The following is a 12,568-nucleotide window of genomic DNA, read 5'->3' as shown; positions in this document are numbered from 1 at the left end:
GAGTTGGGGTGGAGGTGTGGGCTTAGGTAGGGTGCTCTTTCAGGGGCCGATATAGACTTGATGGACCGAATGGCCTCCTTCTGTACTGTAAATTCTATGACTTCTATGGCTCATTACTTTTGTTGTATCTGTCTCAAATTTCCAATCGAGCAGAATTGCAGAAGACCCCCCTTTGTATATAGCAGTCTTTCCTAATTTTATTATTGAAAGATCTCTTCGATCAATGGTTATAATTTCTCTCGGTTTATGCTATCAGTAACCCTTGCTACCTTGAGAACTTCAATCAAATTACTCCATAACTTTCTAAACTCCCAGAAGTACAACCATGGTTTGTGTAATCTCTTATAAATTAGCCCTTGGAGTTCTGGTATATCTATGCTGCACTCTCTATAAGGTCAACAGCTTTCTAATTTTATGCGTTCACAAGAGCCAGGATTGACACCAGATGTGTGTCGGCACCTATCAGCACAGGAAAAACACAGAACAGGTTACACCTTCTACACTGGATAAAAGTAAATTACTGTGGATGCTGGAATCTGAAACGAAAGAGAAAATGCTGGAAAATCTCAGCAGGTCTGGCAGCATCTGTAGGGAGAGACACGAGTCAACGCTGAGTCCAATGACTCTGTCAAAGCTTTGACAAAGAGTCATTGGACTCAAAACGTTAGCTCAAGGCCTTCTACATACAGGATACAGTAGGTAACACCATTCCCAAATGCACTTAAGAATTGCTGCTCGAATACTGTAAAGGCTTTAAATCTAAATGATGCTTAAATAAAATCATAACTGTTGCCAACATGGAGTCGGCTTCAAACTGGCTTGAAATGTATTGCAATCCGCAAAAGTGTTCCAAATGTTGCCGATACCTCACCGTGGGAGATCAATTAGGCTAATTACAAATGAACAGCAAGGGGGGTATCAGTAAATACTATTTATTTCAGAATTGTAGCTGAATTGTGTGGAAAAAGGCACCATGAAACTATACAAATACAATATCAAATCCTTCTAAATGGATTTAAGTTCTCAAATGTACAACATTCTTCTCGGTTCAGCAAGTTTTCATAAAATTACAGCAAGAGAACAATATTTAACGTTCAAACAGTGAAATAAACTATTTGCATGTGAAATTTTTTGGTGTCTATATGCAACATAGATATGACATTACATGGGGGATGTGGGGAAGGGGTCGTCAGTGATACACTTCAAAATCAACAGGTCCCATGCCAAGGGCATTGGGGATGTGGCCATTTCTGGAAATCCAACTTTCCAGTCGGGTTTTAAGACCAGAATTGTGCATTAAATATGAAAAAAAGAGATTGCTTCATTAGATCAATTGCATCTTCGACAACGACATTTGTTCATTAAATACAGGAAGTGCCCCACCTAATTACCTCATTACCAAACCAATCTTGCAGATCTGAATTTAAATCTAAGACGATATAGACTCAATCCTATTCCCTTTTATCATTCCACTACAGAAAATGACAAACCTAGTTTATTGCATTAAGTCTCATTACAATAAACTGAGCAGAATTTTAAATTATAATCACCAAAGAGGATTACAATCAACATGTGATTGCGAAAGATACACTTAATTTTAATGGAGTGACAATGACGATTTTACATAATTCTGTTCTACTCCACAGTAGTAAAACTCAGAAAAAACGTGTTTATTGAATCTTGTCCTTTTCAGCGATGCGCTTCACTGGTCCATCAATTTGTGCCTTCTGCGCATAACTTCTAAAAACTCGGATGATTGCTCAGTGGCTTCCTAAAATCAAAAAAAAGTTTCAAGGTAATGACACTTCACTAATGGCTGTTCCCTTCGTCAAAAGATTCTACTCCAGAGTCACAGCCGGCAGCACTGAGCTTTTCTTGCCTCCGTTTCATGATTTCTTCCAATTCCGAGGTCCCACGTTTATCCTGAAATTAAATGATATACAAGTTTTAAAATTGTGCAAATGCTTTGGGCAGGGGAGGGAGGGAGTGTTGAGAGAAGGGGTCTGAGATGAGGAGTTAGAGTCAGTTCTCAAATGGACTGAATTTAGTAACTCATTGTACTTGTTTAAATGTCCTCTTCCACAAGCATTAATTTCGTTCCACATTTTATACTCAACGTTTATTTGTATTTTCTTGCATTTTAAACCAGTCCTCTAACTTAGGATTGCCAAATCATTTTGAACCATTTCCTCAACAGTCCACAATTTAACTCTTGTGCAAACTGAACAATCTGGCTTTCCAGACAGATTTACTGGGCTATTAAGTTTTGTTTTTATATACCATCAGTCAATGCCAGCTCGATGGTGGCTGCACAATTAGCAATTTCACCAAGTGTGACTGACTTTGCATAGTAACATTGTACATAGCAGTAAGAAAGCCTTGAAATTGGAGAGCTGCATCAAAGAGTGGGCATAGGCGTGATGGCCTTTAGATTCTCAAATTATTTTTGAATTGATACAAGTTTGTACATAATTAAGAAAACCTCCATTTTGCCTTTTCAGAGTTTCCATTTCCAATCAATTCATTTATGAAGGTGATCAGAGTTCTATCTATTGGTTAAAGATTTAATTACTAAACTCAATTCCAATAAAATTGAGGATACAATTGGCAAAAGGCTTCCTTTAATTCATTCACTGATATGACATCATTGGCATAGCCAACGTTTATCACCTGTCACTATACAACAGACTGTCTTGCTGTGCTATTTCAGAGTGCAATTAAGAATCAGTCACATTGCCGAGAGTCTGCAGTCACATAGGCCATGCCAAGAAGGGACAGAGAATTTCCTTCTTGAACGGACATTGTGAACCAGACGAGTTTTAAAATTATAAATCAGGTAGGTTCATGGTCACCATTGTTGATACAAACGTTTTATTCCAGATTTATTCAGTAAACTAGAATTTAAATTCGGATAATCCAGTACAATACCACAATATCCCTACCCACCCTCTCCCCTCAATTAAAGATGCATTACACCAAGTGGAACACATGTTCGATTGAAAATTATAATTTGTACACAGAGCTGGGTGCTAATTCTTAGCACCAGTTTCCCCCTAATGTTGTAAAGCCACACTGACAAATCACTCGGCTTTCTGTCAAAAGATCAGTCTTTTATTTTTTTCCCTGTTTCCAAGCTGCCTACTGAAGAAGTCGATTTGAGTTTGCTAACTGGTTTCCTAAGTGGCAGCTAGCTATTCTTTGGGGGCTTGGTCACATAACCATTCTTGATTAAATTTTGGAAGATATCTTGGGTCAATCACAATGTTGTGCAATGTAAACGTTGTGGCTTTATAAAATATTACAGAAAGACTGGAGCTTAAAAAGAATTTGATAGTCTAATTTAAGACCTACATTAAAACTACATGCATCAACATAGCAGTACAGAGCAGACAAATCGTGATTGTGACAGCATCTTATAACCAAACTCAAATACTTTTAAAGCATTTGGGAACTTGGACCTTAAGACAAGAGCCTGATTGGAAGGATTTTTTAAAAATTAAATTGTGTGAGCACTCTCTTATCAAGCTTGTATACATACCATGTCAGTTACTCGGGATCTCCATTGCTAATATAATTTTCCTATTATTAAACTGGGAATAATTTGTGCCCCAAGGTAGCTCTGCAGGTGATACCCAGATGATAGGAATAATATTTCCATATCTATTTTCAAAATAAAGGGTATTATGAAGGAGAGATCAGAAGTTACTTGGGGAAATGTATTTGTTTAAAAAATATAAATAAAAACTTTTTCTCCTTCCCAATTTCCTTCCAACACAATAAAATTTAGGATTTTTTTTATAAAGTGCCAGAAGAACCAATATTTAGGCGGGTTGCAGTTTTTGAGCGAAACTGACAAACTGCATATGGTAGAAAGAGGAGAAAGATGCAACTTTTTGTTCCCAATGTAAATATTACTTCCCTAATTACTTTCACAGAAAAGGTAACATGTAAGGGAGTTATTTTTGGGTTGCTGGGGGGCAGGGAGGTAAGGGAGAAATATGGAACACAAACATGGAGCACAAACACGCAAATACATTGCTGTGGCAGTCATCAATTACCCTTTGAGTACTGACCCTGATTTCCCAGCCAAGATCCATTGTTTGAAAATGTTCCGAGCCCGCACATTATTTGCAGGTTTCCCTTGCCATTCAGTAAAAAGTAGATTTGGAAAAATGTGTACTACCACAAATCATTTGGTATCAACTTTTAAAAAAAAATGTCTTTTTGTGATACAGATATACAAAGGTCGTACTCGAAGGGTTTTCAAGTTCCTTTTTGTTCACCGAGCAAGGCTGCATTTCAAAGTGAGACATAAAGAAGGACATCTAGCAAAACTCCAGATGCAAACTTTAAAAGTAGTCAATGTAACAACTTAAAATGAGGAATTATTCCCTCACTTTAACTACAATGCTGAAATTGATAACAGGGACCAGATAACTATGATACAAATTTGTCAAATCAATGCAGCTGACTTGGATCTGAAAAAGGACCCCCGAGAATTGCCAATTTGAGCAAGAAAATTAAGTATAATCTTACTGTTACTTAAACTTGAATAGTAAGAGATAGTCAGGACCCATGGAGTCAGTAGAGCACCTGCAAGTAGGAAGACAGCAAGAAACCACAAAACAAGCCACAAAAACCCAGCCAAAGAAAATGAAGAAAGCTTTTAAGCAGGTACACTGCAGCCACAATTAACAGAAGTAATTCTTAAAAAGTCAAATGTAAAACACTTAAAAGTTTCCGTAACCAGATCATTTATGTAAATAAGAAACAACAGAGGTCTCAATACCAAGTCCTGAGGTACATCACTCAGTACATTCATGCTTTAAATCTCTTCTACAACTACCCTCTTGCTGTTGTGATACCAACAATTGTATTGCATCGCCCTTCAACATGGAACAAGGAGGTGGTTTGTGACTGGATGAAGATTCATACAAACAAGAGTTTTTTTTCCTTTAATGACTTGCAAGTCATTTTACAGCAATCCATTATTCAGTTACTGAACGGTTTAACATTAAAAAAAAAAAATTTTTTGTGTTGAGTTTTAACTTCAAAATGGTGAAAGGGAATCTGGTGCATCAGTCAGACTTGCCGCATAAAAATATACACCTGGGATTTAATCTCCGACTCTGGCCCAGAAATTCTATGATGGGACAAGGCCTGGTATACCGGAATTCACTGCTTGTGTTGTGTTCATTTTGCTGTAAGATCACAAACCTCATGAACTGGGAAATAAAGCACTTGGATCTATTCCGCCTGCCATGTGATGTTCTCGATGTGTGTGACTTCCAATAGCAAGACTTTTAAGTGATAACCGATGATGCAAATCTCATCAATCCTGGCAAACAGAATCCAATTCACCTTTCCACTGAGCAAGAACAGGCAGACCCACTCATCAATGCTCTTTGTTTGTCCCCCAAAAATCATGTTTTAGCATTTTTCAAAAACGGTCATATATTCAATCCATTTGCTATGTTTATTTGTTGCATTTTTCCTAATGTATATTAATTTTCTTCTTCTGAAGTCACCCTAAAGGCCAGCAGTTAGTGGTGAACAGTACAGACAATTGGACACCTGTTTGGCATTGCACCATGGCGGTGAAGGCTCAAAATAGGGAAATGGTAATCCTCGCTGGACAGCATGCCGGAAGAGAAAGGAGAAGTGGGAGTGGATTGGGGAAATGAGAGAAATGCAGTGGAAGGGCAGAGTAAGGCGAGTGAGATTTTTCAACTAGTGCTTTGTGCAATTAAATTCTCTTGTTGTTCATTTTCTCCAGAGAATTCAAAATCAGTGCCTTGATTAGTTTACATTTTCCCATCTGTACAAGGCCCAGATACACTGGTTAGGGGGTGAATGACTGACACTCAGCGGCATTGAAAACAAAATGTAACTGGAAGATTAGCAAGACTTCAATGAGGGTTTGTTCAAAGAGAAATTAAGGCAGAGAGGGGTCCTGTGCTCTGGAAAGAAGTTTCTTCCCCCAATCATTAGGAGACAAAAATAACCATTTCTTCTTTAAATGTGCATTTAGTATCAAAGTGACATGTGGACATCATGCAACATTCTGTCATTTGTCATGGTAAAATGAATAGTCTTTCACAGAACCGGATGTGAGCACTTGGGAGTCCAAGAGATACCTGGAGAACAGTGCCAAAACCAAGAGGTTTTGAATATCAACCAAATGGGCAGCACGGTAGCATTGTGGATAGCACAATGGCTTCACAGCTCCAGGGTCCCAGGCTCGATTCCGGCTTGGGTCACCGTCTGTGCGGAGTCAGCACATCCTCCCCGTGTGTGCGTGGGTTTCCTCCGGGTTTCCTCCCACAGTCCAAAGATGTGCAGGTTAGGTGGATTGGCCATGTTAAATTGCCCTTAGTGTCCAAAATTGCCCTTAGTGTTGGGTGGGGTTACTGGGCTATTGGGATAGGGGGAGGTGTTGACCTTGGGTAGGGTGCTCTTTCCAAGAGCCGGTGCAGACTCGATGGGCCGAATGGCCTCCTTCTGCACTGTAAATTCTATGTAAAAAAAAAAAATCAATGTAATAAGTACTTAAAGAATGTTATAGTGGGAGTGCATCTCAGGTATGGCAATCAGAATGTCATAAGGTTTCGATTAGTAATGGAGAAAAACAAGGAGGTATCTAAAATGAAAAAGCTCAACTGGAGGAGGGCTGATTGTTTTAAATGTGTAAGTACAGTCCTAATACTGTAGTGATGTACAAGCAATCATGTTCGGAGTTTAATGAAGTTTTAAAGCATACCTCCAACGTAGCCTTCTGCACTGCAACTTGACTGTAAACCCGAACACCATCTTCAGGACAAACAGTCTTCAGCTCATCCTTGTTTAGGGAGAAAAGTTGCGCTCCTGAGAGTACACCCAAACTGTTCACAGTACTGTAACACAAAAACAAAACGTTAAATCGGAATAATATGTCGTTTCCTAAGCTGACACTTCAGTGTAATGCTGGTCTCTTGGATGAGACCAAAAAGAGGTCTCGTCTGTTAGTTCAGCTGGATGCAGAAAAGACCCGATAGAACTATTTTAAAAACAGCTGGGACTCCTCCTGATATCCTAACCAACACTTTGCCCTTGATCAAAAGCAGATTAACTGGTCAATTACGTCAAAGGCATTTATGCGACCTTGCTATGCACAACACTAGCTGCCCTCAAAATAAGAGACTGCACATCAAAATAATCCAATGGTTGTGATATGCTTCTAAACATCCAAACCATGTGATATGGAAATACAGAGTCGCAAGTTCTTTGAAATTACATATCAAGATCATAAAATATACAGTGCAGGAGGCCATTCGGCCCATTGTGTCTGCACTGGCCATTGGAACGTGCACCCAACTTCATCCTATGTCTCCACCCCATCCCATAATCCAGCAACCCCACCCAACCTTTGGGGCATGAAGGGGCAATTTATCATGGCCAATCCACATAACCTGCACATCTTTGGACTGTGGGAGGCAACCGGAGCACCAGGAGGAAACCCATGCAGACACGGGGAGAACATACAAACTCCGCACAGAGTGACCCATGCGGGGAAATCGAACCCGGGTCCCTGGCGCTGTGAAGCAACAGTGCTAACCACTGTGCTGCCGTGCCACCCTTAATTGTGGTAATTTTCATATTGAAATAATTTTTTGATGATACAATCTTCCGCTCACAAATTTACTGCTCAAAAAGGAACCAAATTTAATTTTCAAAAAGCTCAAATAATTGCAATGGATTTGAAATGACATTATACTCAATAAAACCAGAAAACACTGGACAATCTCAGCAGGTCTGACAACTACCCTGTAGTATGGCTATTACTGAAAGGAAATTGTTTTTAGAATTAACTTCATATAGAATTGGTGAAATGGAGAATGTTACAGTGGGGGAGTATCTCGGGTATAGCAATCATATCATAAGGCTTAGTTAGTAAAGCAGTAGTACAACGAGCAATGTTGAACAAAATGCTGAACTGGAGGACGGCTAGTTTCAGAAAATGGAAGAGGGTTCTGGCTCAGTTAAATTAAGAGTCAAAATCTGCAAGGCAGAATTGTAATGGAGTTACAGGCAGTCTTGACTGGGTAGTCTAGATCCATTCCCATGAGTAGGGGTACTGTGAAAGGGAAGGTCAGAAAAAGGAGGTCAAGTGAAGTCAGAGCTCCCTAGTTGCCAAAGTTAGAGAGCAGGATGAAGCAGTAAAAGGTGACACAAGACACGTGTCAGCTTGATAATAAAGGGAGATTTGGGCGGGAAATAAAAAGCACAAAGTGAAATAGGAAAGAGACATAAACTGGTAATAAGAGAATAGATTGACAGCTACCATAAAAAGGAAGATCTATGGTTGGCATATTAATAGTAAAAGACTTGTCAGAGGAGCACAGCAGTGGGGATGATACAGCACCAAAAATGGAGATACATCATTGGAAGCAAAGACATGGCTGAATTTACCAAGATTATTATGACAAGGGGATTATTGGGATACTGAGTGATATAAAAATGGATTAAGAAAAGCGCTAGAAATGCTTGGAATGCTTAGTGATAAATCACTTGGTTTAAATGGGTTGCATCTTCGATAGTTGAGAAAAGTAAAGGTACAAATTATGGAAGAAATAGACACAATCTTCCAGTCCTCCTTCGACAAGGTGTGGTGCCAGAGGACTGAAAGATTGCAGTAGAACAGAAATGCTGCAATGATATATCTCACACAACACATGACAGCAAGACAATGTTTAATTAAATGTCATCTGTTAGAAAGCTTTATGTTGCCTTTTGGTCTCGAGCAACAAATATGTGGCAAGCTAGGATGCTGATTATAAATAAGCAATTCTGTTGAACTATGCATATATAACGCATGTGCTACTGTTCTGAAACAGAGGCTTATAATTGGGAATGAGTAAAGTTTCTTCAATTACTAGGGATTTGTAAATATTATAGTTTACACTAAATGTATGGTACATAATCTTAAATTGAAGTCTCCTTTGTGAGGCAGGCATACCCACAAACTGAGTATGTGGCTGTTCAAGTAGGATACAACAATGCTTTTCCAGCTTCCAACAACAAATGCATTATCATACAAAATACTGTAGTACAGCACAGGAACCCATTCATACCATCAAGTCTGCACTTGCTCGTTTGAAGTACCACTCTTCTGCTCTTTTCCCATATCCGATTCAACATTTTCTCTTTTCAATATTTATCTAGCTCCCTTTTAAAGGCTACTATTCAATCTATTTCGACCCCCTAACAGGAAGACAGTAATAGAGTTCAATAGGAAAACAAAGACCAGGGGAGTGTGTGTGCTCCAACTAGAGCCTAACCACTGTTTTCTATAGGTTTAACATAACATCTTTCCTTTTGTACTCTTATGCCTCTACTTAAAAAGTCCATGATCCCATCATGATTCCATCTGCTTTGTTAATCTGTCTCGCCATCTGTGTCACTCTCCTTGCACCCTCTATGAAATTGTAACATATAGCATGTATTGTTTCTCCTTAATCCTCGAAAAATGCATAATCTCTCACTTTCTGCCATTCCCACCCATCCACTACACTGTTGTGTCCTACTGAACTCTATAACTGTCTTCCATGTTGCTTGCTACATTTCGAAGTTGTGTCATCTTCAAATTGCACCCTGTACCCGAGTCCAAGTCAATATGTATATTAAAAAAAACAGCATTCCTAGCACTAACAACTAGAACAATGGTCCAGATGAAGAGAGAGAGAGAAACGGTATTACCGGCAGTTCACTAACCTCCTTTTGGGAAGGAAATCTGCCCTCCTTACCTGGTCTGCTCTATGTGTGACTCCAGATCCATTGCAATGCACTTGACTGTAAATGGCCTAGCAAGCCACTCAGTTGTATCAAACCGTTACAAAGTCAAGAAAAAAAAAAACGCTGGACAGAACACCCAGCATTGACCTAGATACTGGAAACGACAATGGTAAACCCAGCCCTGACGACACTGCAAAGCCCTCCATACTAACAGCTGGGGGCCTCTACCAAAATTGGGAAAGCTATTTCACAAACTTGTCAAGCAACAGCCTGACATAGTCACACTCACTGAATCATTCACGTCCCAGACACACTATCACCATTCCTGTGTACGTCCTGTCTGGCCGGCAGGACAGACCCAGCAGAGGTGGTGGCACAGTGGTATACAGTCAGGAGGGAGTTGCCCTGGGAGTCCTCAACATCAACTTCGAACCCCATGAAGTCTCATGGCTTCAAGTTAAACATGGACAAGGAAGCCCCCTGCTCATCATCACGTACCATCCACCATCAGCTGATGAATCAGTACAGAAAATTACAATTGCAGCCATGTCTTCAGCCTTCGCTAATAGATTTCCATTTTGGTCCCAAATTAGCCCCATCACTCCTCTGACATCTCTTTTACTGTTGATCAACTTATATTTTTGATTTCCCTTTTCTTATAGCCATTGCATTAAAATGCAGAAGAACATATGTATTCGGAGCAGCAGTTGTCCCCTCGAGCATGCTCCGCCATTCAATAAGATCATAGTTGATCTGATTGTTGTCTCAATTCCACATTCTGCCAACCTTCCCCCCACTCGTAACCTATGACCCCCCCTTGTTAGTTAAGAATTTATCTACTTTGGCCGTAAAAATATTCAATGACCCTTCTTCCTCCGCTCTCTGGGGAAGAGAATTTCAAAGATTCACGACGCTGAGACAGAATAAAATTCTTATCTCCGTCTTGAATGGGAGACGTCTGATTTTTTTAACTGTGTCCGCTAGTTTTAGCTTTTTCCACTAGATCAGCCCAGCAGCTAGCACTGTGGCTTCACAGCGCCAGGGTCCCAGGTTCGATTCCCCGCTGGGTCACTGTCGGTGCGGAATCTGCACGTTCTCCCCGTGTCTGCGTGGGTTTCCTCTGGGTGCTCTGGTTTCCTCCCACAGTCCAAAGACTTGCAGGTTAGGTGGATTGGCCATGCTAAAATTGCCCAGAAGTGTCCAAAAAAAGATTAGATGGGGTTATTGGGTTAAGGGGATAAGGTGGAAGTGAGGGCTTAAGGGGTTGGTGCAGACTCGATGGGCCGATTGGCCTCCTTCTGCCCCGTATGTTCTATGTAATTCTATGTAATTCTTTCAACATTCATCCTGGTAAGTCCCCTCAGGATCTTATGTTTCAATAAGATCACTTCTTATTCTTCCACACTCCAATGGGCACAGGCCAACCTATCCTCTAAGATAACAGCCACCCCCCCCCCCCCCCCCCCCCCCCCCCCCATCCCAGTAATCAGTCGAGTGAACCTTCCCTGAATTGCTTCCAACGCATTTAGATTCCTTCTTAAACTGTGCACAGTATTCTAGATGTGGTCTCACCAATGCCCTATACAACTTTAGCAAAGCCCACTTGGGCATTCCAGTCCCCTTGTGATAAACACAACATCCTATTTATCTTTCTAATTACTTGCTGTATCTGCATAGTAACCTTTCCTGATTCTTGTCCTAGGACACCAGATCCCTCTGTACCAGAGTTTTGCAATCTCTCGCTATTTAAATCATATATTACTTTTCTATCCTTCCTGTCAATGTGGATAAGTTCACCTTTCCCACATTATACCACATCTGCCAAATTTTTGCTCACTCAGTTAACCCAGTTTTTTGAAAATTTGTTCATGGGACATGGGCAGTGCTGGCTAGGCTAGCATTTATTGTTGATCCCTAATTGCTCGAAAGAAGGTGGCAGTGTGCTGCCTTCTTGACCTGCTGCAGTCCATGTGTTGTAGGAATACCCATAGTGCTATTAAGAAGGGAGTTTCAGGATTTTGACCCAGCGACAAATATCCTCTTCACACTTGCTTTCCTACCTATCTTTAGGTCATCGGGAAATTTAGCGAGAATATATGTATTTACTCCCTTCAACCAAGTCATTGGAATAAATTTTTGAAGGCCCAGCATTAATCCCTGTGGCACCCCTGCTCTGCCTGTAGAGCTACACAACCAATCTAATTTGTCTCAATAGGCATTTCTCCATTCGTAAATGTAAATCAGAATTAACATACAGCAGCATTTACTACACTGACAAATTTAATTCAGCAGTTTTGTTTCATGGAGTTGGGTCATTTTTGTACTTCATTCATATTGGGATTCTGGTAGGCACTTACACAGCATTAAATCCCTTCGACCGTAACCATTCTGCTACTTCTTCTGGGGATGAATCATAGGAAATGCCAACTGTAGAACTGTTGCTTCGTAACACTTGAATTTTTTTCTGTGCACCACGTCCAATTGTAAGTCTTTGCGCCAGCTCATCCTGAACTTCTTCCATATGAGATTTCCGTCCTATAATTAGAATTTCACAGAAAACACTAAAATAAGGTTCTCCAGCATTCTAGGAACAATACAGCTTTGAATACTTTTCAAAATGCCAGCTTTAAAAAAAACTGCAACAGAATGAAATATCTTTGATTTCAATGACAATTAAAATAATTGCTTTGAAGCACATTTAACTTCAGCCAATCTGCCTTCCACAATGAAATTTCAATAACTAGTCGGGCACAGGTAAATGGACTGGAGAGATTTTCAGCACTCTCCTGAAGAACTG

At 40.1% G+C, this 12,568-nt stretch overlaps 1 protein-coding gene across 18 annotated transcripts in view; it reads right to left on the bottom strand.

Moving 5' to 3' along the window:
- Window positions 1–916: 916 nt before the first annotated feature.
- The window catches only part of eps8a (epidermal growth factor receptor pathway substrate 8a), a 200,908-nt gene continuing 189,256 nt past the window's right edge, over window positions 917–12,568 (bottom strand). For 15 of the 18 annotated variants that reach the window (XM_038811132.1, XM_038811140.1, XM_038811143.1 and 12 more), the window contains 3 exons: window positions 12,129–12,306; window positions 6,761–6,893; window positions 917–1,923 (listed from right to left, as the gene is read on the bottom strand). In XM_038811132.1, coding sequence (XP_038667060.1) covers window positions 1,810–1,923; window positions 6,761–6,893; window positions 12,129–12,306 — 425 coding nt within the window. In that variant the 3' untranslated portion in view covers window positions 917–1,809. Of the gene's footprint in view, window positions 4,594–6,760; window positions 6,894–12,128; window positions 12,307–12,568 lie in introns of all 18 variants that reach the window. The other 3 variants (XM_038811147.1, XM_038811146.1, XM_038811138.1) reach the window with 3 other exon arrangements.

The sequence above is a fragment of the Scyliorhinus canicula genome, chromosome 11, assembly GCF_902713615.1.
Source record: "Scyliorhinus canicula chromosome 11, sScyCan1.1, whole genome shotgun sequence".
NCBI lineage: Eukaryota > Metazoa > Chordata > Chondrichthyes > Carcharhiniformes > Scyliorhinidae > Scyliorhinus > Scyliorhinus canicula.
This window is presented reverse-complemented; position numbering and strand designations above follow the sequence as displayed.